At 56.4% G+C, this 24,768-nt stretch overlaps 2 protein-coding genes and 1 long non-coding RNA gene across 33 annotated transcripts in view; 2 read left to right on the plus strand and 1 right to left on the minus strand.

The window, feature by feature from the left end:
- Positions 1-152: 152 nt before the first annotated feature.
- RAPGEF3 (Rap guanine nucleotide exchange factor 3) lies at positions 153-22,912 on the minus strand. Of its 26 annotated transcripts, none has more exons than XM_074006713.1 (28): positions 22,609-22,912; positions 21,924-22,136; positions 15,985-16,038; positions 15,792-15,898; positions 15,468-15,589; positions 15,111-15,256; positions 14,408-14,492; positions 13,998-14,058; positions 13,809-13,885; positions 13,466-13,612; positions 12,894-13,006; positions 12,529-12,617; positions 12,149-12,193; positions 11,789-11,939; positions 11,621-11,703; positions 10,937-10,976; positions 8,065-8,146; positions 7,609-7,755; positions 5,578-5,675; positions 4,984-5,109; positions 4,711-4,892; positions 4,375-4,465; positions 4,210-4,260; positions 3,226-3,313; positions 1,563-1,627; positions 1,092-1,146; positions 920-991; positions 153-582 (listed from the first exon to the last, which is right to left on the minus strand). In XM_074006713.1, the coding sequence occupies exons 13-28, from the start codon at positions 12,184-12,186 to the stop codon at positions 464-466; spliced, it is 1,488 nt and encodes a 495-aa protein (XP_073862814.1). In that variant the 5' UTR covers positions 12,187-12,193; positions 12,529-12,617; positions 12,894-13,006; positions 13,466-13,612; positions 13,809-13,885; positions 13,998-14,058; positions 14,408-14,492; positions 15,111-15,256; positions 15,468-15,589; positions 15,792-15,898; positions 15,985-16,038; positions 21,924-22,136; positions 22,609-22,912; the 3' UTR covers positions 153-463. The 26 variants fall into 26 exon arrangements, 20 of the variants coding, with proteins under 20 accessions (XP_073862814.1, XP_073862811.1, XP_073862809.1 ...); XM_074006710.1 differs by having other exon boundaries at positions 5,578-5,849; XM_074006708.1 differs by having other exon boundaries at positions 5,578-5,849; positions 10,853-10,976.
- Positions 17,974-21,493, plus strand: LOC141408051 (uncharacterized). The gene is made up of 3 exons (XR_012420178.1): positions 17,974-18,101; positions 19,975-20,004; positions 21,356-21,493. It is a non-coding gene; the product is annotated as an uncharacterized lncRNA (long non-coding RNA).
- SLC48A1 (solute carrier family 48 member 1) overlaps positions 22,328-24,768 on the plus strand; it is a 24,426-nt gene continuing 21,985 nt past the window's right edge. Inside the window, exons 1-2 of one of the 6 annotated variants that reach the window (XM_005570668.5) lie at positions 22,328-22,810; positions 23,478-23,653. In XM_005570668.5, the coding sequence (XP_005570725.1) occupies positions 23,563-23,653 (91 nt within the window). In that variant the 5' untranslated portion in view covers positions 22,328-22,810; positions 23,478-23,562. Of the gene's footprint in view, positions 22,811-23,071; positions 23,207-23,437; positions 23,654-24,768 lie in introns of those variants that run through there. The other 5 variants (XM_045365128.3, XM_065524106.2, XM_005570667.5 and 2 more) reach the window with 5 other exon arrangements.

Genomic DNA, 24,768 nt, shown 5'->3' on the forward strand with positions numbered 1-24,768 from the left:
AAGAAAGCAGGGGGCCCCTGCCCCAGGCCAAGGCCCTGCCCTTGCCACACACGGTACACACATGCAGCCTCTCTCTCTCTGTGTCCACTGTGAAAACAAACTGCAGGCCAGGCTGGACAACAAAGCCAGAGGCACAGAATCTGGAAAACACCTGGTGTGGAGAGCTCTCTATTGCACACAACATCCCAGCGCACTCCACTCTCCACCCACTCCTGGGGCCTCTCTGTCCCCCTTTCCTTGGCCTTGGGTCATTCCTTATTCCCGGCTTGGGTCCACTCCGAGGTCCTCCTTAGCCGCCAGTCATCACAGGGGACGGCTGCCTCCACGCTGCCTGCTCCAGGGACTCGAGTCCACTCCACAGAGAGCCCTGCTCAGCTGTGGCCAGCCTGTGGGTATCTTGGCCCGGCACGCCCTGGCTTTCCAGACCACAAGTGCCTGCTCCAGCTCTAGTCCCAGCCCCTCCTCATGGCTCCAGCTCTCGGGAGAGGCGGGAGAGTTCCCGCTGGTTGTCGATGACCTTCAGCTGCTGGACATAAGCCCAGGTGCTGGCTGGACTCCGGGTGCTCAGGGACTGCTCCGAGCCTGGTGGAGGAGAGCGGTCAGGGAGGCACCGACGTCCCTTTGTGGAACTCAACGTTTCCCCCTCCAAGAAGCCATATCACATCTGCCTTCTTGCTCTCCACCACCCACCAACCACTTCCCATCACCAATTCCTAAAGATTGCTGTCCCTGCCCACCCCACAGGTGAGGGGACAGAAGAGTCCTGTGGCTCAGAGCACAGAGTCTGAACATTATCAGCATCATGTATGGAAGGGCCGGGCTCTGTGTCTGGCACATGGCAAGTGCCCAGGATGTGCCAGCCATGAGTAACTACCATGAGGACTCCCTCCCCGCCCACCCCCCACCGCCAGCCACTTACATGTGGAAATCCTCGCCACCTGGCTGTCCTCGTGGAGATGGGAAACTCGGCTTCTGAGTGGTGAGAGAGGCACTGCGGGGGGTGAGGAGGGGTCACGGAGTCAGGGCCACCCTGGAGCTTCACAGAGGATGTAGGGTGGGGGACCGCCCGCCCCGGGGACCCGCCCTCTCACCAGGGTTGTGGCTTCGGCAGTGGTGCAGCATCCGCGCGGCTCTGGCCATCATTCTCTGTGGACAACACCGGGACATGAGCTCTTGCCTGAGGGAGAAACCCCGTCCTGCCCTGTGCAGCAGCAGGGAGGCCAAGCTCCCTCTGAACCAAGGATAAGGGGCTGTAAGAGCTGGGGTCATGTGTACTTCGCCCCAGAGGGGACCAGGCAGAGGACAGGAGGCAGAGGCCAGGTGAGAAAGGCTTAGAGAGAAGAGGGCTGGAAGGGCTCTTGTTGAATCGTGAGATCTCTGAGGCTGGCACCCTGGCAGACCTTCCAGTTGCAGTGGAATAAGGCAGGGGCTATTACACAGTAAGTATTCGTCCTCATATTATTCATAACAAGTTTAAGCCGCCTCCAAGCCCTGCCCCTTCCCAGGCCACAGTCATGTCCCCCAACCTATGTTAGTAGTCAACACCTGCTCCCTGAACTCACCATCTTCTCAAAGTTGATGAGGTTCTCCACTAGTGTGTGGTTTCCCTCATGAATGAAGGTCATGTCTGCAAAGAGACAGGTTTTGTTCATAGGTCCCCAAACTTCTGCCCTCTGTAGCCCAGAAAAGGTGAAGGGCATAACGGCTCCCTTGGGCCTACCTCACCCCATAGAGCCCCTGCCTCTGCCCGCTCCAGGCCCCAGCAGCATTTCCTTGTATCTCTCAGGCCCTGAAAGGCAGCCCGTATTTGTCTGGATGTCTTAATTCTTCCAGCCTAAGAACTCCTAATTCATCTCTGCGCTCCCCGAGGCATCAGCACTTGAGGTGTAATCTCTCCAACAGTGTGAGTGCACACACAGATAACTATGGGATGGGGGACGGAGGCAAGAAGGGGGGAATGGAGGGATGGTGGTAGGAAGCAGGGGATGGAGGCAGAAAGCAGGGAATGGGGGATGGAGGCAAGAAGGGGTAATGGGGGCATGGAGGCAGGAAGGAGGAATGGGGGGACAGAGGCAGGAAGGGGAGAAGGGAGGGACAGAGGCAGGAAGGGGGAATGGGGCGACGGATGCAGGAAGGTGGGAATGGGGGGACAGGCAGGAAGGGGGGTGGGGGATGGAGGTAGGAAGGGGGCGATGGGGGACGGAGGCAGGAAGGGGGGATGGGGGACGGAGGCAGGAAGGGGGAATGGGGGAACGGAGGCAGGAAGGGGGGAATGGGGGGACGGAGACAGGAAGGGGGGGATGGGGGAACGGAAGCAGGAAGAGGGGAATGGGGGATGGAGGTAGGAAGGGGGAATGGGGGGACGGAGGCAGGAAGGGGAGAAGGTGGCGACAGAGGCAGGAAGGGGGAATGGGGGAACGGAAGCAGGAAGAGGGGAATGGGGGACGGAGGTAGGAAGGGGGCGATGGGGGACGGAGGCAGGAAGGGGGGATGGGGGACGGAGGCAGGAAGGTGGAATGGGGGAACGGAGGCAGGAAGGGGGGAATGGGGGGACGGAGACAGGAAGGGGGGATGGGGGAACGGAAGCAGGAAGAGGGGAATGGGGGATGGAGGTAGGAAGGGGGAATGGGGGGACGGAGGCAGGAAGGGGAGAAGGTGGGGACAGAGGCAGGAAGGGGGAATGGGGGAACAGAAGCAGGAAGAGGGGAATGGGGGACGGAGGTAGGAAGGGGGCGATGGGGGACGGAGGCAGGAAGGGGGGATGGGGGACGGAGGCAGGAAGGGGGAATGGGGGAACGGAGGCAGGAAGGGGGGAATGGGGGGACGGAGACAGGAAGGGGGGGATGGGGGAACGGAAGCAGGAAGAGGGGAATGGGGGATGGAGGTAGGAAGGGGGAATGGGGGAACGGAAGCAGGAAGAGGGGAATGAGGGACGGAGTTAGGAAGGGGGCAATGGGGGAACGGAAGCAGGAAGAGGGGAATGGGGGACGGAGGTAGGAAGGGGGCAATGGGGGACGGAGGCAGGAAGGGGGAATGGGGGGACGGAGGCAGGAAGGAGGGATGGGGGGACAGGCAGGAAGGGGGAATGGGGGAGCAGAGGCAGGAAGAGGGGAATGTGGGGATGGAGGCAGGAAGGGGGATGGGGGATGGAGGCAGGAAGGTGGGAATGGGGGGACAGAGGCAGGAACGTGGGAATGGGGGAACGGAGGCAGGAAGCCCTGTTACCTTTGAGAAGAAGGGGCATGAAGGGGATGACAGGAGGGGAGAGCTTGGCGAGGGCCAGTCGGTACACCCGGTGGTTCCATGAGGGATCCTAGGGGAAGAAGCCACACTGAGGGGGTTGCACACAGCATAAGCCACCACAGACCCCACCCAACCAAGGAGGAGCCACATGCCCATCCCACAGCAGGTGCAGAGGCCCCAACTCAGCCTCTCCTCAGCCCCAGGTTTCACCCAGGCTCTGTCACAGGCAAGCACGGGGCTTCCAACCTCCCATTAGCACTGAGAAAATTCACAGCACTTAGAGGGGCCCCAAGTTTCTTGGAAAAGTCTGTCTCTGTCATCTCTCTGTCCCTTTCTGTCCCTGTCTCTCTCTGTCCCTCCCTCTCTCTCCCTTTCACCCTCTGGAGAGTAAACTCCTTTGAACCCCTTGAGCCCCACGAGGTGGATTTTCTCTCAAGAGCTCCCAGGCTATGCTGATGAAGTACCTCTTCTCTGCTTCTCTCCAGAACAGTCAAATCCTCAAAAGTTCCTGGAGGTGGGAGGTTCCACCCCCAAGTCTTTCCTCGCCTGTTCTACAAGCCCCTCGGAGCTCCTGAGGGGCAGACAGGCCCTGGTGCACCATGGGCGCTCCGTGCCAGGCCCTTGGGCTCTGGAGCCCCTGACGCTGCCCTGGTACCTCAGACCCCAGGACCGGACACCCACATGCTCCAGCCCAGTCTTCACACAGGATCTCCTGCCCCCATGCAGACACACACTGAGGGCCAGAGTGCACCATGCAACCCCTATCCTAGTGCTGAACACCCCCTCCTCAGCCAGCTCCCCAAACTCACAGGCCGGAGCTAGGCCCCGGGCCGAGGTTGGGAACCCTGAAAGTGACAAAGGACAGGTATAGGGGCTGTGGGGAAGCCAAGAGTGAGGATGTCTGGAGGGCAGGGCTGAGCCAAGCTGATCCTAGCAGAGCCAGGCCAGGCAGGGCTGAGCACTCACCAGCAGCCTCTCGAGGGCAGAGTACAGCTTCCGGACTTTGTGCGGCAGCCGCTGTGAAAGGGAGGCAGATGAGCCGCTGCTCTGGGGGAGGCCCAACCCCATCCAGCACTCCCAGGAGGGCCTGAGGCCTGACCTCAGGAGGGGGGCCCTCCAAACCACACCTACCTCCCAGGTGTGGGCTAGGCGGCTGATGGCTGAGTTGCTGAGGCCAAACATGACGGCAAAGAAGGAATTGAGATTCTTCTGCTCCTTGAGGCTGTGAGCAGAAGACCCAGAGACCCTCAGGGTAAGGGAAGCAGCCACCCCCACAGTGTCCCCAGACAACGGCCAGGCCAGCCTCTGCAGAGACCCAAGCTGGATGTGGTGGGAAGGCAGAGGCTCCAGGAGACCCAGGGAACAAATAGGGTGGCAGATTTGGCAACATACTAAGCAAAGAGCGGGGTTTAGGAAAAGGTAGCCCAGGGACTCTGGCCACGCCCCACCCGCTGGACAGGGACTCACTGGGCCGCCAGCTTAATGAACTTCCTGAGCAGCTGGGCCCGGGGGCCGGGCACCGGGCAGAGACACAGCTCGGTGGCCACCCAGTACTGCAGCTCGTTGAAGCGGCGCATGAAGCGCTCCAGGTTGGCGGTGGTGACATCCCGCAGATGCTGGGGGCCCAGCACATAGTAAATTAGCTCCACCTGGGCAGGGGCAGCAGGCGAGGTCAGTGAATGCCGAGCCGAGCCGGGCCTCCCGCCGCCTGCTTTCTTCCCCCAGCTCTGCCTCCCACACCTGGTGGATGCTGTTGAAGAGGCTCCAGTCGTGGTCCGTCAGCTGGCCTGCCAGGTCCTTGGCACTCACCAGGTCCAGCCCCTCAGCAGAGCCCACAGTGGGCCCCAGCTGGTCAGGGTGTGGGGTCTGCGGGTGGGAGAGTGCTCAGGGGGCTGCCTGAGGAATCCAGGGAAAGGCACAGGGTAGGGGGAGAGGGTTGGGGCAAGGACTCTATGCTCATGTTAGCAGGAGGGTTAGGAGGGCAGGAGCGGCGAGTAGAGGGTGTCTAGGGGCTGTAGCAGCTGGAGGATAGGGCTCTCCAGTGCTGAGACCCCTCATTTTAGGCTCCTGTCTCCTGGGGAACCCCTAACTAGGGCAGGTCCTCCTCTTTCTCCTTGGGAGCTCCCAACCAGTGCTACCAGCCCCTGCCCTGCACAATCTTGAGAATTTCCCCATCAGCTGAAGCCCACTCCTTCCTCTGTGTGCTGAGGACCCAGCAGCAGCCAAAGCCAGACCCTTCCTCCCTCTTCTCCCTGGGACCCTCCCCAGAATCCACCCCTTCCAGGCTCAAAATAGATCTCCTCCCTGGGCCCTGGCACCCTGCCTGGTCCCTACCAGCTCATGCACTTCCTGTGGGTTGACAACAAAGAGCCGCTCATTGAGCCCCAGAGATGTGGCCACACCACGGGCATCTGGCTGCAGGCCAATGGCATCTGCAAAGACAGCAGTGGCGGCCTGGGTGGGGGAAGGGAGGGAGGCCAGGGACCAGCTGGAGGACAGGGTGGAAGAGATGTTTGGGAGGCTGGGAGGTTGTTTCTCCTCGTAGCGGGGTTGAAGTCCTGGGCGGGTGCTCAGAATACACAGGTACATGTGCCCACACAGCCACGCTGCCCAGGAAAGCACATCCAAGAGAATGAGAAAAGATCCTCAGTGAGTCAGGAAGAACCTGGGCAGGGTCTGATCCTCCCTCAGCCTCACTTTCCTCCCTGGTAAAATGGAGACAATAAGACTTGCCCTGACTATTTCATAAGTCAAATAAAATAATGTATATAAATAGTAGCTATAAGTATATGCTATGTATAAAAGCTCTTTGAAAACTGGGAAGTGTCTTACATAAGCCTTGGTGTTGATTTTCATCAGCTCCTCATGGACTGGGACTGTGCTTGAGTTCCCAGTCCCTAGAGCAGTGGCCTCCAAAGTTAGGCACATCAGATCATTCACGTGCCCGGGGAAAATATGAGCTCTTCTACTTACATTTATTTTTTCTACCTGCTTTGCATTTCTACTCCATCAATTTCTATTTTATCTATCTTTATTATGATATTAATGTAGTAATATATGTGTATTACTTACAAACAAATATTCACACCGTGGGGTGAGGGTTTTAATTAAATATTGGTTATTGACATGGGTGTCAATCCAAGTGCTTTGGCGATCAGTGCTCTAAACAGTGCCTGGCACATAGTAGGGTCTCAATACACATGCCCTTTGGGCAACTGCAACTCACCAGATGGCCAGCAGAGGGCAGTGCTTCCCAGGGCAGGGCACACAGGAGGCCTTCAACTCTCCCCACTTACTGAAAGGAGAAGGCTTTTCTTTTCTCATCCCCACTTCTTGAACGCCCCTAATTCTTGTCTGTCCTGGGTTCCAGCTGTCAGGCCCGTGCCTTCCACAGAGAATGGTGGTTTTGAATGTTCCAGGTTCTCTGGAGGCCCATCTTAATAATCCTGAGCCCACCATGTTCTCAGCACTGACTTTGTGGCAGGCCCTGTGCTGCTTTACACACATTAGCTCACTTAGTAGCCATTACAACCCTTTGGTAGATACAATTACAGTCCTCATCTAACAGGTGAGGAAATGCAGGCTCAGAGAGGTTAAGCAACTTCCCCAGCATCACACAGCTAGTAAATGGTGAGCCTAAGATGCCTTCACACGTCTGGGAGTCCACAGTCTATGCTCTTAACCATCAAGCTGACCTGTTTTACCTGCTGTGGTATCTCCAGCTCCTAACAAATTGCTGGCTCATAGCTGATCCTCAAAAATGTTTGCTGAGTGACTAAACAAATGAAGACTACCTAAGTTCCAAGACCAGCTACTCTCACTGTGTGAGCTTGAGGAATAGCTCACACCCTTTGAGCTTCAGTGTTCTTGTCTGAAAATAGGATAAAAGTACCTGCACCTCATGAGATTGCTATTATTTCATATTAAATGACTAAGCACAAATGATGATAGTAATAGCAGCTAATAGTTATGTATCACTATGTGCCAGGCGCCATTCTAAATGCTTTCATAGATGAACTCATTTGATCCTCACAGTTCCTCCAGGGGGCAAGTACTCCTACTATTCCCATTTTACGGATGATAAAACTGAGCACAGAGAGATGAAGTACCCTGCCGGAGGACACACAGATAAGGAGCTAAAGGGCTGGTGCCAAATGCAAGAAGCAGGCTCCAGAGCTCATGCTCTTACACACTGCATGAAATGCACTTCGAATAGATGCACTCCACCTCCCATGAATGCTAGCCATCATTCACACTGAGGAAGACGAGAAAGATGACAATGATGACAATGATCTTGACTGGGGGACCTGGGTGCAGATCTGAGGGGCCACCCTCCCTTGGGGTCTATCCAGGGGCATAACTCACCACCTGCAGAATTGACCTTCACCAGCACCTGCTCCTTGGTCCAGCCATCCTCCTGAGCCAACGCCGCCATCACCTCTCTCACAGACGCTGTCACAGGCAGCTGCAGGGTCAACACTGAGTGGTCTGGCAGGCAGATGTCATAGGGGACTAAAGAGGAGACCAGACTGAACTGTGGGAAGGGCCACCTGATCTCTACCCCAGGAGGGAGAGGGCAGTTATTGCAGTAAGGGTGGGAGGAATCCCCAAGAGGCTGAGCTGCAGGTGGGGAGGCCCTGAGCAAAAAAAAGGGGTACAGGAGGCAGATGTGGCCAGCAGCCTGGAACACAGACCCTGAGGAGTACAGCATGCCACCTAGGCCCAGGCACGCCCAGGTCAAAAGCGACGACAGCAGGACAAGAGAGGCAGACACAGCAGGGTGCAGATGTCAGGTGTGCCCAACTGGCTCAGACCACCAACCTTTATCCCCAACTCGGATGGCACAGCTGCTGCCAGGAAGGGGCTCGTCCTGGTTGGGGAGCCAAACAGGCAAGTTCCGGGCCTGGGAGGAAGAGGAACGAGAAAATAAGACTGGGAGGACGAGAGGAGAGCATGGAGGGAGGGATTGTGAGGGCCCTGTGTCACCAGGAGCATGGGCGCCACACAGCATTCACACCACCAGAGGGCTCTGCCTGCCACATTCACCTGAGCCCAGGTAAGGCACCTGGGACCAAGGCTCCAGGAGAAGACACAACGTGTCTAAGGGCGGGGCAAATCCATGCCCCTGCGTGTGTGTGCTTCTGCCTCTGCCGGATAGGTCCAGAGCAGTTCTGATATGAAAACTCTTCAGCTGTTGACTTGGATTTTTTCTTCCTTTCCCTCCAGCTACCATTTGCTACAAGCCAGGCATTATTCTGAGGATCTAAGTATTCACAATGCACCTTTGACAAAAGCATTATTATTTCCATTTATGGATGAAATAAATGAGGCTCAGAGAGGTTAAGTAACATGCCCAAAGCCACACAGCTGCTAACTGGCAGAGTTGGAATCCCTGCTGCTCCTTTCCCTCTCTGTGCTCCAACACTGTGCCAGCGGCCCTGTCCCAGTCCACAGCAGAGATGCAGTGCGTGGAAACCACTGCCAAGCCTCTGCTGGTGGGGCAGCACCTGCCAGGCAAGGCTCCTGATGCAGGTTCCCCTTCCCACCCTGCTTTTTTCCGACTCTGGTACTGACTCTGTCCCTCCTCCCAGCTCTGCGTATGGCAGATTCTCCAGGTTCAGACCTCAATCCATTGCTCTTCCCTACATTTTCAAATCTCAGGGCCCCCTGCAGAGTTCCTCACTGCCTCATATGTCGCCTGTACATGGGTGATTCCCAAAACTACCAGCCGTGCTGAACTCTCTTCCAAACCCTGGTCTCAAACACCCCCTGGATCCTTCCACATGAGTGATCCATTACCTCACACTCCATATACCCATCGGATCCTTGCATCCTGCCTCCCAGACCACTCTGCTCCCCAGCCATTCTCCCAGGCTCCAGGCTCCTCCACACTTCCTGTAGCTTGTCATCTTGCTTTGAGGATTCTTCTTTGAAATGGGTCTCCCATGCCCCCTCCTCCCCTGCCCAGGCTAATTTCAGTTCCACCTGCCCACGAGGCCTCACTCCTTATCTACTCCAATGGCCCACCTATGCTCCTCCTCCTCCCTCCCAGGTGCCTCCAACCCTCCTCCTCCAGTCTGCCTGACCAGAGCCCCGTGAAGCTCCCGCCCTCGGCTTCAATGGCGGCCACTGTTTGCTGGAGAAAGCCCAGGCTCTTTAGCTGACCTATTCAAAACACAAATCAGACTTTGCCAACCTTGGCTCAAACCCCTTCAGTGGTCTGCACTGCTCTTAGGACAAAGATCAGACCCCCTGGCCCCGGCCCATGGGGCCCTGCCCACTTCCTGCCTGCTCTGGGGTCCTGCTCTCACTCTCGCTCCTCCAGGGATCCTCCTCCTGGGTTTCCTTTCCTCCTGGGTTTGCCCGCCAGGTATCCTCTTCTTCCTCCACCCTCGCCCCCTGCAGCTCTCAGCTCCAGTAGTCGCTTACATGGGACACTTTCCCTGAATCTGCACTGGAGTCGGCCCTTCCCCTCCCATTTTCAGGAGCCGACTCCAGTGCAGATTCACGGAAAGTGTCCCGTGCCACTGCACATCACGGGTTGTTTAACTGCTCTGCCCCTTGCCTGACTGCAGCCCCACAGGCCAGGGCTGAAGTGCAGCATCAGCACCTAGCACAGTGCCCAGCCCGCGAGGGCGAGCCCACATCAGTTTCTGAGCGTCAGCCAAGAGCCAGGCAGCATGTGAGCAAGGAGAAGCGGAGGTGGGGGCCCGCAGGAGGGAAGTCAATCCTCCAGTGGGATGGGAGAGAGACCAAAGGACAGAAAGCAAGTAGGCAAAGAAAACAACTCCACCTGGCAAGAGTGCTTTGAAGAAAATCACAGAGGACACCACGGCAGAGCCTGGTGGGGAGAAAGGGGAGGGTGCTCCAGATAGGGAGATGGGAGGGGGCCTGTCTGGGAACCCAGCATTTGGCTGAGATGAGAACAAGAAGGATCCTGTCAGGCAGAGCCAGAGAAAGACGCTTCCAGGCTAAGGGATAAGTACAAAGGTCCTGAGGGGATAACAGGCTTAGCCTTCGGAGGAGAAGAAGCCAGTGAGAGCCTCCAGCAGGCAGAGGCTGGGACGCACAGTAGGCTGGGAGCACGGGGAGCCTGCTGGCCGGTGAGGCCCCTGGATTTTATTCCCAGTGCAGCCCTCCCCACCACCAACCCAATCTACCTTTCCAGTTCTTTCTACCACCATTCCTCAACCAAATCCTGGCTGCAGTCACATCTTCTCAAATCCTGGCTGCAGTCACATCTTCTCGTCCCCTCTTTGCTTCCCTTTAAGCCCCAGCTGAGAATGGCCTGGGGCCACCTCTGACTTTCCAGGGAGGGGCCTCGCCTTCCTCTGAGCTCCCATAACACTGGCCACCAGGAGCCCTGTGGGCCTCAGAGGCCAACTCCAGCCACCATTCCTTATCTCCCAGGCTCTACCTGTGGGCATGAATTACCTCCCAAAAGGAATAAAAGGCCCATGGAGTCAGGGAGTGGGGGAGGAGGGAGACCGCCTTAGGCCTCTGCGCCTCCGGGCACGGCCTGGCCCAGGGCACCACATGCAGCAAGGGCCCTGTGAACACCTGTCACAGACCCAAGGGTGTGTCTGTGGGAGGAGAGCTTCCCACGCACACAGAGCCCCTCAGGGTCAGGGGGTGAAGGAGGGGCCTGCAGTCCAGGAGGAGCAGAGGAAAGAAGCTGGGGCCAGGCAGACACCTTCATCTGAGGAGATGCATTCCCACAGCCGTTCTCCAACCTGCAGACAAGAGAGAAGGGAGGTGAGCAAGCCCAGGTATTCCTGGGCCAGCAGCAGGGAGGCCCCTGGGGCTCTGGATTCCCCCCGGCCCTCACCAGTGGTTCAGAGGTAAGCACGACCAGGTAAGTATCACATAAAGAGGGGCAAACACGGTCTTGAAACCAGGCCCCTGGACTTTGTGATTTTCCAAGGCCAGGAGGGGAAGGAAAAAGTTAAAGGCAGATGGAGACCCAGGGTTTCAGATCAAGTGCTGTTTCAGATGAGCTCCCGATCCCCCTGAATCTCAGCTGCTCCCGTGGGAACACCTGCAAGGGTGAAGGTAAAGTCTAGGAAATGTACTGGGCGGGGCTGGCAGAAACTGGCACTGAGGGTATTTGGTAATAAATGCATGCCCAATGGAGGAAGTGAGAACAGCAGGTACACTCAGGATATGAGAATGAATAAATGAATGAGTGCATGACGCATGAGAATGGATGGACGTGTGGCGTGAGGGTGAACAGCAAGGGGACTGATAAGAACAAGGAATTGAAGTAAGTGGTTCAGCCTGGATCTGAAGCCAAGTGCTTGACTCCAGAGCATATGCTCTTGGTCCCCGTGGCACTGCCAGTTATGGAAATGACAAATTAACGGAATCAAAGCATCACCTGTGGTGTCGCCGCCTCTCTGGCCACTGCTCCCTCAGCAGGTTGCTGAGTCGGGCGTCCCTGCCCACCAGGTCCGAGAGTTTCTAAGAAGAGCCAAGATGCATTGAGATGGCTGTAGCTGTGTCCACCCCGGGCAGCCCAGCCCTGCTGTGCCTCACTCCCAGGTACCTGGAGGAAGCTGGTAGCCACAGGGTCAGTGTGGAGCATGGAGCCATACAGGGCCACCCACTGGCTGACCAGCCGCAGGATCTGCTGCCTCTTGTTGCAGATGTAGGTGCTGCGCTCCTGCTCACTGCCACCCGCAGGCTCCGCATGGAAGGTGGGCACCAGTCAAGGGAACCACAATATCCAACCAGGGCCACCCACCTGAGGCAAAGGACGGGCAGGATGCCCAGGGCCCAGGCAAGCTGGGCCTGGCAGCAGGCTGGCATTTAGAGGACTCAGCACAGCCACACTGGTAAGATTCTCTCAACCCTATGCACCATCCTATCCCCTACACACACCATCCCCGTGGGGCTGGAAGGATATTGGTGCAGAAGGGCGGCACAGAGTTGGGCGCTGGGCATGAAGACCCTGTGGGTCAGGAGGAAGTCGCTGAGGAATGTCTCTGTAGGACAGGGTAGGGGGATGGGAGGAGGCTTCAGAGGCCAAGTCTGCTGAGCACAGGTGTATGGACAGATGGAAGGACCCTTCCCCACATCCCACCACCTGCAAGGTACCAGCAGTGTCCAGCCCCTGTGATAGTGCTCCCCACTAAGCCAAGAGCACAGGTAAGAGGACTTATTGCCAACCACCGTACAGACCGATCCAGCATTCGGTGAGGTCAGATGCAGGGTACCTGGCTCTCTCCCAGGCTGCATGGACCACCCAATGAGACAGAAAGCAGGCAGGCTGTCTCTTGCCCTTACCTGTTGGGTCATGAGCACTGGAATCTGGTCCCATGGCCTCCAACAGGAGCTCTAGGATCTTCTCTGGGGTACCAGACATCACTGTATACCTAGCAGAAACAGCCAATCTATGGCACTGGTGCCACCACTCCCCACTCCCACACCTGGGCAGACATCAATAACCAATTACATCATTTTTCTCGATTAGCCAGCCCTGTCCCACCTTAGGGCAGGGAAGAGACTGACTCAGCGGGTGCATCCTGGTCCCTCAATACCTCTCCATCCACGGGTGGCCAGAGGGCAGGGATATGACACAGGGGAAGGGAGCAAAGACTGGGAAATGAAAGGAGAGACAGTGTGGAGAGGGAGCATGGCAGGTATGTTACCGGTTCCTGCCTGGGGTTGGGGGTCGAGATGGGCCGGCGCCCTGAGAGGCTCTCTCCAGCACCAGCACCACTTTGCCATGTTCTTCCAGCCGCATGGTCTTTGCCTCCACATCCTGGAGAAAAGGCCACACCCCATGCTCAACACATGATGTTCCAGCTTCAGACCCTCTCATCTACCTCCTTCATTCCAGCCCCTGAGCCCCATGAGGGTCCCACAGGGACCCACAGCCCTTCTCCCTCCTCTGACTTTGGCTCCACCTCCTCAGCCTTCCCTTCCTTCCATGCATCCTTCCTGCCCCACAGCCTAGTCCCCTGCCCCGTGCACACCCATCCTTCCCCTGGTCTCCCACACTGCGCCTGAGGTCACTGGTCTCGCTGAACCCCTGCTGTGCCCTATGGGCTTCACCTTCTCACACATACCCAGGGCCATGGTCCCCACTGCCAGCCGTCATAGCCCAGCGTCTCCTACCTGCCCTGCTTCTTACAGGCCCTCTGCTCTGGTCCCTACTCCTCGCCCCACATCACTTCTCTGGACGAACGGCCCCTGCCCTCCCCGACCCCAGCAGCAGCACCTTGATGATACGGTTGAAGTCCTGCTTGTCCACACGCAGGAAATGACAGTTGTCTTCTCGCAGGATGATGGTGGCTGCCCGGGGTGCATCATTCACCAGAGCCAGCTGTCCAAAGTCATCTCCCTCATGCAGGGTGGTCACCAGCCCCTGCAGCCAGGCCTCAGTCTCAGCCCACCCCTGCCAGCCCCAGCCCTTGCCAGGACAGACCCACAGCAGGAAAACAACCCAGACAGGAGACACAGAGGGTCAGCAGCAGTAGACTAACAAAGGCACTACCCATGAGGAACGGACCAGGGAGCAGTTAGGACCCAGGGCACTGGGGCGGGGAGGAGGGAGGGCTCACCTTGCCATGGGTCACCACGTTGACAGATCCCTTCCAGATAATGTACCATGAAGTGCCCTTGTCCCCCTGGCTGAACACTGACAGAGGCATACCTCAGACCAGGCCCTCCTGGCACCTACCACTCCTTCACACATCCTTCTGCCCATGTTCAGGCCCTGTGCCTGGCTTCTTGTGCCCTGCTGGACTTACACACGGTCCCTGCCTTGCTGTGTGGTTCAAAGAGCAGAACAGCCGCTAATTCTCGCTTCACCTGTGTGGTGGAGATAGGAGAGTCAGTGGTGACAAGTTCGTGTGCAGAGCAGCCAGGCTTTTGCTAGGGGTGTGGTTAGGTCCAAAGACACAAGTGCTGAGGGACAGAAATGTGGCCAGGTCAGGTGTTTCCAGGATTTGGCAGGAGACAAAGCAAGTGGAGAAAATGGGCTGAGAGAGGCGGAAGGATTTTCAGACAGAGTAGCGCTGGGGGCAAGAAATCAGACTGAAAATTTCCAGCCACAGATGGAAGTGGAGAAATGCCCTCTGGCCCAGCAGTTGAGTTTCAGGGAAGTCACAGGAAGAGGAGATGCCTGGGACAGGGCAGGGCTGGGAGGGGCGGGACTGACCGAGTTGGAGAGGTGGGCTACAGCCTTGATGTGCAGCAGCTCCTCAAAGATGAGGTCCAGCTCTTCATCCGTGCGCTGACCTGGGCTGCAGGGACAGGAGGGATGGGAGCACACCGTGAACTGTGGGCCCGCCAGGCGCAGGGAGCCACTCTACCCACCCAGCCGAAGCCCAGACAGTGCCTCAGCAGCGATGGTTATCAGCAGCGGCTAACCTTTACTGAGTGCGCACATGTGGCAGCGCCTGTGATGAGCATTTTGCATGCATTGTTTCACAACAAGCCTAAGGAGCAGTTCAATTATCCTCACTTGACAGAACAGGAACTAGCATGGGGAGGCTCAAGGTCACCCAGCCAGTAGCCGGTCCAGCTGGAATTTGAACCTGGACCCACTGGACTGCAGTTTCCAAAACTCCCTTGCTTTCAGCCACAACTGTGTCTCTGAGTGGGAAGGGTCCTCAGAGATCCCCCTGGCCCAACACCCTCATTTACAGAGGAAGAAACTGACTTGGGGTCGGTTTGGGAGTGTGGAGGGATCCGGGTCACACAGTGAGTCCATGGCAGTCAGGGCCAGGGGCTTCTGGGCCAGCCAGGTTCCCTTCCCTCCACAACAGGTGAGGGATGTCCCCAGAGATCAGTGTGAGAAACCATGGAATCTGAGTGCTGTGTGGGGTCTGGGGTCACAGGGTGCAGGGATTCTGACTCACGGCTTTCGAAGTGCCACAGTGAGCAGGGCGTCAGGCCCCCGCTGGGAGAGCAGGGCCACAGCTTCAGCCAACTCCTCCTCCATCTCATGAGCTCCCACGGGCTCGGGCTCGGGCCCGGGGAACCGGTAGAATTGGGCATCTCGGTCCTGGAAGGCCCAGTCGTGTTTCACTGGGGGGCAGAGGCCCAGGCATGGGGAAGGAGAGGAAATTGAGGCCATGTGGATATGAAACTGAAACCCCACAGCAATGCCACCCGTCAGCACTCCCCAAGTAATGCCTGCTTCCCAGGACTGCCCTGTCCTGTCCCCATCACTGCCCAGCCCAGCCCGGGGCACCCCACCCTGGGCTCAGGCTCACCATGGCAGAGGGCACCTTCATCCAGCAGCACCTGGCAGATTCCCACAACTTGGCTCCGGGAATGGACCCCAAGTCCCAGGGCCAAGATCCCATCCACCAGCTCCCGGCCAGAGCAGCACTGCCTATGGAAGGTAGAAGGGGACAGGCCAGTGGAAGGAGGGTGGCAGGGAGAGGGAGGAACTCTGCATTAGAAAGGCACCCTCTGAGGCCCAAGCCTGGTTCGTTCCTCTGCTAGAAGCAGGGTGAGGCCCAGGTGCCTGAAATAGAGTGGAACGGAGAGAAAGCAGGGAGGCTGGGCAGGGACGCAGCAGGGCCTCCACTCACCGATAGAGCCTAAGGTGGTACTTCCGGTCTCGGATGAGGTTTGGGCAGGTGGCCAGCAGTTGCCGATGCAGCTGCCTCCCAGCCCTGAACACCCGCTCTGTGGAGGCCTTGGAGGGAGGAAGAGCACAGTGATTCAGGCTCTGAACCCCTCATGGTGCTGCCCGTCCCAGCTCCACCCCACCCAGGCTTCTACCTGCTCCAGGCTCTCGCTGAAATCCAGGGACTCCTCGCTGTTGGTGAGTGGTGTCTGGAGGCAGCAGGGAAAGTGTGCACATCAGTGTGAGGCCTTCAAGCCCAGCTCTTGGATACCTCCCCTCCCCCATCACTTCCACCCTTGCCTAGGCCCCAACCCCAAATGCATCCATGTGGCCATTTATTCAGCAAATAAACAAATATTCACTCAGCACCCTGTGCCTCGGGCATCGCCTCTTCCCACCCTGCCATCCTGATCACCAGACCCAACCCAAAGACTGCCTCCTTACAGATGAGAGCCCCAAGGCACCCATTCTGCTTACTCAGGGCCCAGGGGTGCCCACACCCCCAGGTGAACTGCCACTGTTGGGGGAAAGAAGTGAAGGAGCTGAAAGAAGCATGAGAACATGAGATAAGAAGGCCCGTGAGACGGAAGCCAGGATGTGAGCAGCTCAGGAAGCCTAGGAACGACTGCTCCTGGGCTGGGGTCACAGGCCTGGTCCCCAGCCAGCTTCTGTGCCCTTCCACAGGCCCGTGAGCAGGTCTCTTGCCATCTCTGGGCCTCGGATCAGCCTGGTAGTTAAAAACACAAATGCTGGAGCCAGGCTCCTAGATTCAAATCTGCTCCCCTACTGATTGAAGATGTGACCTGAAACAAGTGATTTAACCTCTCCCTCCCGACCTGAGTTTCCTTAACAATAAAATCTATAAAGTACTAATGATACCAACTCATGAGGCTTTGGGAGAATTAAATGAGCTGCTACACGTCGAATGTTTAAAGCATTGCCTGGCATAGAGCTGTATGCACATGTTAGCTAGTACTCATCTGTGAGGCATTAGGGTGGGGCTGCTTGCTGGAAAGCGTCTTTCTTCTCTGAGATGTTGCTAGCCCATGCCCTGCAAGAGTGAATAAGTCCTTGGTGGCACACAGGACTGGCTCAGGAAGACGCACTTTGTCACGGAAACACTGCTTAGTAAGGATTCCCTGCCCTTGGTAACAATCAAGCCATTTGGAATTCCCGGGCCTGTATACCCTGGAATAATGGCCAAGAAAGCCCCTCACAACCCTTCTCTTCCTGCCACCTGAGAACTGGGGTTTGTGGGCATCTCTGGACAAGATGCTCTACCGTCTATGAGCCGTCTCAAAGAGCTCACTGTACAGTTTACAAAGCACTTTACAGTTTACAAAGCACAACCACCCCCTTGATTTCACTGGATCTCATGTAAAATAGGATAAGACGTAAAATAGGCAGAGCAGGCATTGTCTGTCCTCTGTGACTTACGAGGAAATAAAAGCCTGGAGGTGAGGTACCTTGTGTAACTCAGTCGTGCACACTTGGGACAGCCAGACAGCTGTGGAGAAGTTCAAGTTCCCACCCAGAAGTGCTCCCATTCTCAGTTTCCCCACACCCACCCCACCTACCCCTTTCCTCTCCCCTCACCAGCCAACTCTCTCCTAGCTTCCCATCTGCCCTCGGGTCCCTGAAAAGGACCTGCCGGGGAGTTGCAGTACAACCAGGCCTGGTGCTGGCAGGGCCCTGAGCACAGGCATCTTGGCACTGCGTGCCCAGGCAGAGGCCTGAGGTCTGGCATGCGCAGGCGCCTGGCCCAGGGCTGGGCGGAAGTCACTAGGTGTCCCAAGGGTATCCCTGCCCGGGTCATGGGGCCGAGCCCAGTACCAGACACAGAGCCCTGGAGACTTAACGACAGGAAATGAGGAGGAGGAGGAGCCAGGGAAGGGAGGAAGGGCAGGAATGCTACCCAGCCAGCCCCCTGTGTAGGAACAAACAGTGCCTGAGTGCTAATGACTTGTTGTTGTTCATGTCAAAATGCCCAGGTGGCCCCAGTCCCTGCCCCAACTCCCTCTGGAGCCCACAACCCAGGCTCCAGCACCAGCCCCTTCCTGGTATTATTCTGACCTGGAAGAGGGCACATTAGGAGGGGAGGTGCCGGGTCACATGGCCAGGCTGGTCATTTCCTGTCCTCCCCCAGGGGATGAGCATGCAGGTCAGAGAATAGGCCCTAGCCCATGAGCACGGAGGAAGGGACCTTAAGGAATCCCTCTCATTTTGACAAGGAAAGCAAAAGCCCAGAGAGATCACACAACTATTTAGAAAGGTAAGATTCTACTGAGTAACTCTGCTACTGGTGCTGACCCCAGAGGTAGGTATTTGTTTCCTATTTCACAGCTAGAGGAAAGAAAGCTCCAAGGTTCTACAACCTGCCCTAACTGTTGGTCAGTAAGGGCACCAGGATTCATACCTGTGTCTGTCTGATTCCAAAGGCCATGCTCTTAGCATTACGCCCTACCGTCCGTCTCCCATGATGCCTATCCCCATGTTTCCTCAGCTTTGTGCTATGGACACAGACAGTAGAGGTATTCTGCCTTCAGGCAAGTTCCGTGGGCAAGTAAGTTTGGAAACCACTGGGTTAGACAGAGGTAGATAGGTTTGTTACTCTACCCTTTCTGTGCCCCCAGGATGTTTGTGTGCATGGCAACCTTCTAGGATGGGGGCGAGAGAGGGCTGCTATTCAAGATCAGTGGTCAAGTGTATGGGCTCCACAGCCAGATGCTTGGGTTCAAATCCTAGCTTCTACATTACCATCTGGTTATGCGAGCTCATGCTGATTACTGAAGTTCTCAGTGCTTCAGTTTCCTCGTCTGTAAACTGGGGTTGATGATAAGAATAGTACCTATCACAAAGGGTTATGAGGATCAAAAAGTTAATAATATAAAGTACTTGGAATGGTGCCTGGATCATAGTAACTACTTAGTAAATGTTAGTTGACTTGATCAGATGTTATTATTTCATGATGGGCCCTATTATCAGGACACAGTGCAAAAAAAAAAAAAAAAAAAAAAGCTATACCATGTCAGTTTCAGGGTTCTCAGTTGGGAAGAAGTAGCTGATATGGGTCAAGGTGAAGGTCCTCACCCACTCCCTCCTTTCATTCCTGAACAGAAAGGTTTCAGGGTGGAAGAGGAGGCGCTAACTCCCCTGGCACCAGCACTGTGGCCTGCCCCACCCTCACTCCCTGTCACTGAATGTCAGAGCCGGGCTGGAGAGACAGGCACAGAGCCAGACAGCCTGGGGACCTGTCAGACCAGTTCCCTTGGGCCATAGCTAACATGTTAGGCTAAAGCTGCTTGTGGTGGGACAGGGGAAGGGTGCATGGGGTGAGGTGATGCCTTAAGGTGTCAGTGTTACTATTTGTAGCACGAGAGAAGTGCAGCGTGGTGGTTATGTGGTTATGAGCTTGGACTCTGCAGCCAGATTGCCTAGGACCAAAGCCCAGCTTTGTCACTTAGCAGCTGTGTAACTCTGAACCTGTCACTTAACCTCTCTGTGACTTCATTTTCACATCTATAAAATGGAGATGATGACATTAATACCTATCTCACAGGGCTGTTGTGAGAATTATTTGATATGATAAAGGTAAACCTCTTACAATAATGTCTGGCACATAAGTACTGTATAACTATTAGCTGCTGCTATTATTTGGACAGATTGGATGAAAGTGTGTTCTCTGAGTTACAAAATAGGGTCACTTCCCCAAAAACAGTCGCACAAAGAGAATCATCTCAGACTTCCCTGAGCTAATAGAACCCACCAGAGGTCACTGATCTTGCCCCTGCCCCCAGACATCAGACAAGGTCTCACCTCCCCCCTCATGTTTTCCAAAGATGTTCTTCCATTCCATTCCAGTGTCACCTTTGCCATAGCTGTTAAGTCTTATCTTAGTCTGTATCTAACTGCAAGCTCTCCTACTGTAACCCGCCTGCATTTTCTCTTGTCCTGGTCTAGGTAGGAACGGAAAGAGCTGTCTTCAGACTTCTTCTCTGGGAGGTTAATGGGTTTTCCCCTTGGCTTTCGAAGAGGGAGGTCTGGCATCAATAACTGGCAGTGCTGTCTTCCTGGGACTCGGGCTCCACCCCTTTACCGTGGGTGTGCGTGCTCACAGCTGGCACTCATTCATTCCCTCATGGAAGCCTTCCCTGGGCTAAAGGCATCATCAAGAGGTAAGAGGTACAGCTTCACAGGTACCCAGAGCCTCTCAAACACAGGAATGATGGAATGAAACCTCCCCACCCCAGTCCCCAAAGATGGTCATCAGAAGAGGGAGCAGCCGCCTGCCTATAAACACTAAAAATCTAAGTTCCCTCTAGTCACCAACGCCCACCTGGCAGGGAAGGGCCTTGTTTCTGTGCCTTTGACCCCATTTACACTCCAGCAACCTTCACCCCCACCTCTCCAGCCTCCCCATGCACACCAGCCCTTCATTTCTGGGGGCTGAGGGGAGTCAGGAAACAGCCTGGTGGCCTCCTCCACTCCCTCCCAGACTTCAGGTCCCAGGGGATCCTCCAGTGACCTCATTGTCCTGGCACCTGACCTTCTCCCTACCCCCTACCTTGCCTCTACAATCTGGGAAGGGGACAGGAAATGCACAAATAATTATAGCCTAAGAGGGAAAGAGGGAGGGAGGGTTCCAGCCCACTGGCTCCAGGCAATAGGTACAGCCAATGACCCAGAGAAGAGAGCTGGAGGGGTAGCGGGGGAGGACCCAGGTTCATGATAAGGAAGACCCTAGTAGAGAACAGCTCTACCAGTACTGACACCTGGACTCTCCTCTCAATTCTGAGTGCAAAGAGGAGCCCCTCATCTTGGTGGGTCTCAGTTTTTTCAACTCAGCTTCAGCGTAAATGGCAGTTGGGCAAGGTAGGGGGAAGGAGGGAGAAGGTAGTGGTTATTCTACTAGAAAGCACTTGCCAATAAGAAATGAACTCTCGGCCAGGTGCAATGGCTCATGCCTGTAATCCCAGCACTTTGGGAGGCTGAGGCAGGCGGATCACAAGGTCAAGAGATCGAGACCATCCTGGCCAATATGGTGAAACCCCATCTCTACTAAAAATACAAAAATTAGCTGGACATGGTGGTGCACAGCTGTAGCCCCAGCTACTCAGGAGGCTGAGGCAGGAGAATCGCTTGAATCTGGGAGGCGGAGGTTGCAGTGAGCCGAGATGGCGTCACTGCACTCCAGCCTGGTGACAGAGGAAGACTCCAGTTAAAAAAAAAAAAAAAAAGAAAGGAAAAAGAAAAAAGAAATGAACTCTCCTGGCCAAGCGCGGTGGGTCACGCCTGTAATACTAGCACTTTGGGAGGCCAAGGCAGGTGGATTGCTTGGGCCTGGGAGTTCAAGACCAGCCTGGGCAACATAGCGAAACCCGGGTGGACACATGCAGTAAAGATGTAACTGAATCTCAAGCTAAGCTACTCTATTTAGTCTCTGCCGATTTGGATAGTACACCCATTATCTTGCCTCCCAAATCCCACCATTCTTTCCCCTTCCTGCTCTCTCCTTCATTCTTTCAGGTCCAGAAATGTTTCTCACTAGCAAAGGGCACTTCGGTCATCTCAGATTCTCCAAATGTCTCAGAATCCTTCCCTGAGACCCCAAAGGCAGGTACCAAGCAGCGTCCACATGACCACCTCACCCCAAGCCCAAAACACAGAATTAGCACAGTTCAGTAACTCACTAAAGGAGAATGCTGCCACAGTGACGTACCCAAGAACCGTAACCAAGCTTACCTCACTCCAACCCCTTGACCTGGCCCCTATACCTCCCACCTTCACCTGGAGAGAACACACAAGCACCTCACTCAATGCCTGGCTCACAGAGGTGACAGAGAACAAATCCCGTTCCCCTTCCCCCTATGCCCAGAGACATTTGGGCAGAACACACACACAGACACACACTTTGCAGCTGTGTGAGCCACCCACGCATACTGCAGACAAGCTTCCTGACCCACTGTCTACGGCAGCTGTACCACTCTACACCCCCAGAGCAAGCTGGACCACCAGCAGCACGCCGAGCCACGATCCAGGCCCCCCTCTAGCCCTGGTACTGACCCTGGCACCTGGGCAGGTGAAAGGGACTCACCCAGCGCAGCCCCTGGATGCAGCTCGGAGGCTGGTGCTCCAGCAGCAGCTGGTAGGAGCAGCTTCGGGGCCGGTGCATCTTCCTCAACACCATGTTGAGTAGTGTCCCCTCCGGCACCACGTCAGGGAGGGGTCCCACCCGCGGTGCTCCCAGAGCTGGGCTATCCTCCACAGCCAGGCCCACCTGCCAGCAGCTCTCACCTGGCCAGCCCACCTGTGACACAGGGAGGAAAGTGGACAGCCATGGGACGGGACTGGAGCAGCTGGACCACAGTTCAACTGCCCCAGGCAGAACTACTTCCTTAGAGTCCTCTGGACTGGTCAGGCGGAGGTGCTGCAGCCCTGCCAGGAGCTGGGGGGAGGAACAGGAAGACCTTTACTGGGGCCTGCCGGTCTGGCGCACTTAGGGGTCTCCAGCTGGCTCTTGGAAAAGATCAGGCCCTTTTTAGTCCTCTTTGGAATTCTGTCCCATCTCACTGCCCATGCCCCTGCAGGGATCTCCACCACCTCCCACTATGAGGCTGTAGATTCACTGGGTCTCCCAGAAATGCAGCTTCTGCTCAAACCCTTCTCCCCTCCTCCTCAGCCCTGACCAACCCTCTCTCTCCCACCCAAACTCCCCACCGTGTCAGCTTCCTCTCCCGCCCTCTCCTGCTCCTCTTCAACCCTGACCCCACCTTACCCACCTTCATGTTTCTTTTCAAGCTCGCACAGCAGTGCAGGCTCTAACAAAAGGCTGGGCGGTCCCCAGCGACCCCCATCAGCTTTGATAAGGGAATCGGGAGGGAGCCGGTGGGTAAGTCCAGGTACAGCGAACGGGGCCAGTGCCTAGCTGGACCGGCTGCCAGGGCAGCAGGATGCAGAGCTCGGTGGAGAGGCTCCTCTTGGGTGAGTAGAGTGGTGGGGGCTTGGTGGGGGGACGCCACCCAGCCACCGGCGACAAGGAGCCCCAAGCCTCCGCCTTCGTCCCAGACGAAGAAGCCAGCTGGCACCGGGCGCTGAAGCAAGGCTGCGCTGGCTCCGGTCCGGGCGGGAGCTGTCACACCCCCTGCGCTGCCCGCCCTCTTCCCCTCCCCTTGACTGGCGGAGGGGGCGGGGAGGAGGCGCCCTGCCTTACGGTAGAGGAGAACGTAGGGGAAGGGGGCGGGCACCGGCAGGCTTTGGAGTCCGCACCCGGGGGTACGTAGAGTGGACATCCGCCTGAGCCGAGCATCCCCAGGGGGCAGGAGCCGCCCCGAGGTGTGTGCAGGAGGCCGCAACGGCCGGGGTGTCGGGGATCGGGCGGTGAGTGGCTGCACTGGCCGCCACGTGGCCGGGAGGAGAAATGCAAACAAGGAAACCGGGGAAAGGGGGGAGGGGTGAGTCATTGCGGCCCCACCCGGGAGGGAAATCCGGGCTGGGGCCGCTTCCCGGCCGGGGGCGTCTGCCTTCTGTTTCAGTTCAGGGTCTCCAGCCCCCCGGGGGAGGGACTAGGCGGCTTTCCCGCGGGGAATCCCGCCGCATTGCCTCCCGCAGTTCGGTTCCCAGACCCACGCCCCACTGCCCCCTGCCCCAGCACACACACACCGGGAGCAGATGAGAAAACTGAGGCTGGAGAGGAAGGACCGCTCGCCAGGACGGATAGGACCGGAGTCGCGGCCATGAAAGGAGATTGGGGTTGTGGCAGAGCTTCCAGGGGAGCAGAAGGCGTTCGAGGACCACGCCCCCTACCGCGCGCTCCCTGGTGGCCGGGTAGGTTGAGGCAGAGACCAGGAATTCCAGCGCCCTGCTAAGCAGGCTTACTACCTAGGCCCCACGCCTCCCTGGGCCTCAGTTTCCACCACTGTGCAAGTGACCCAGCGCAGGCCTCTTCGCCCCACTCCTGAGAGGGTGGAGAGACAGTGGCCGGAGACAGCGACTCGTGCGGTAATTGCTCAGGACGATCATGAGGGTTTGGAAGGAGGCGAACGCCCCACCACCAGCTTTTTAGGACTTTTTTTTGCCTCTTCTCTTCCCTTTTCCCTTTGCTGTTGAGCCAGCCCAGACTGGGAAGAAGTATCTCTAAAAAGCCTATACCCCCAACTTTGGGATGTTCTCCCATCATCCTCCACCATGAGTATCTTCTTGAAGTTGGGGGAGGACTGGGAAGAAGTAGCTCTAAAAAGCCTAGACCCCCAATTTTGAAATGCCAAACCCCCATCCTCCACCAATGATTATTTTCTTGAAAGTGGGGATAGGAATTTTAATTGTGATTAAAATTTCATTTTTAATGTATATGTGTATAAAAAATGTTTCCCAGAAGCTTACTAAAATGCAGGCTCCGTCCCCAGCAATCCATATTCAATCCTATTGGCATGAAATGGAAAATCTGTATTTTGAACAAACACCCCAGGTCATCCGCTGTGTCCACAGGTTAAGAAACGCTGGTAGAGTTTTAAATGCCTCTCTGGGGAAGGAGGGAAGCCTGAGAATGAATCTGACCTCAGACCCAAATTCATTCAACCAAGTTCTGGTAATTTGGAAGAAGGAAGAGCAACTTGGAAACTGGTAGGAAAGGATGACAAGTTGGGAGTCACAGGTATGCATGGGGAAGAGTTAGGGGGATGGAGTCATGAGTTTTGGGTTGTTGGGGCCAGTGCCCTGGCCTAGAAGTTCTTGCAGGAAGGCTTCCTGAGACTGGCAGTAGGGTCACAAAGGGGTTCCCTATTTCCTATTCTTGCTGCCCTTACTCTGAGCAGGTGGAAAAGATGCTGGGGAGTGAGGCAGGACACTTGTATACCTGTAGACATTTCAGTAGAGCCACAAAAGCTAATCATGTGCGGGCAGTGCTTTCCGTGTGTTTAATCCCTGCCACAATCCTGCGAAGT

The sequence above is a fragment of the Macaca fascicularis genome, chromosome 11 (assembly GCF_037993035.2).
Source record: "Macaca fascicularis isolate 582-1 chromosome 11, T2T-MFA8v1.1".
Classification (NCBI taxonomy): Eukaryota; Metazoa; Chordata; class Mammalia; order Primates; family Cercopithecidae; genus Macaca; species Macaca fascicularis.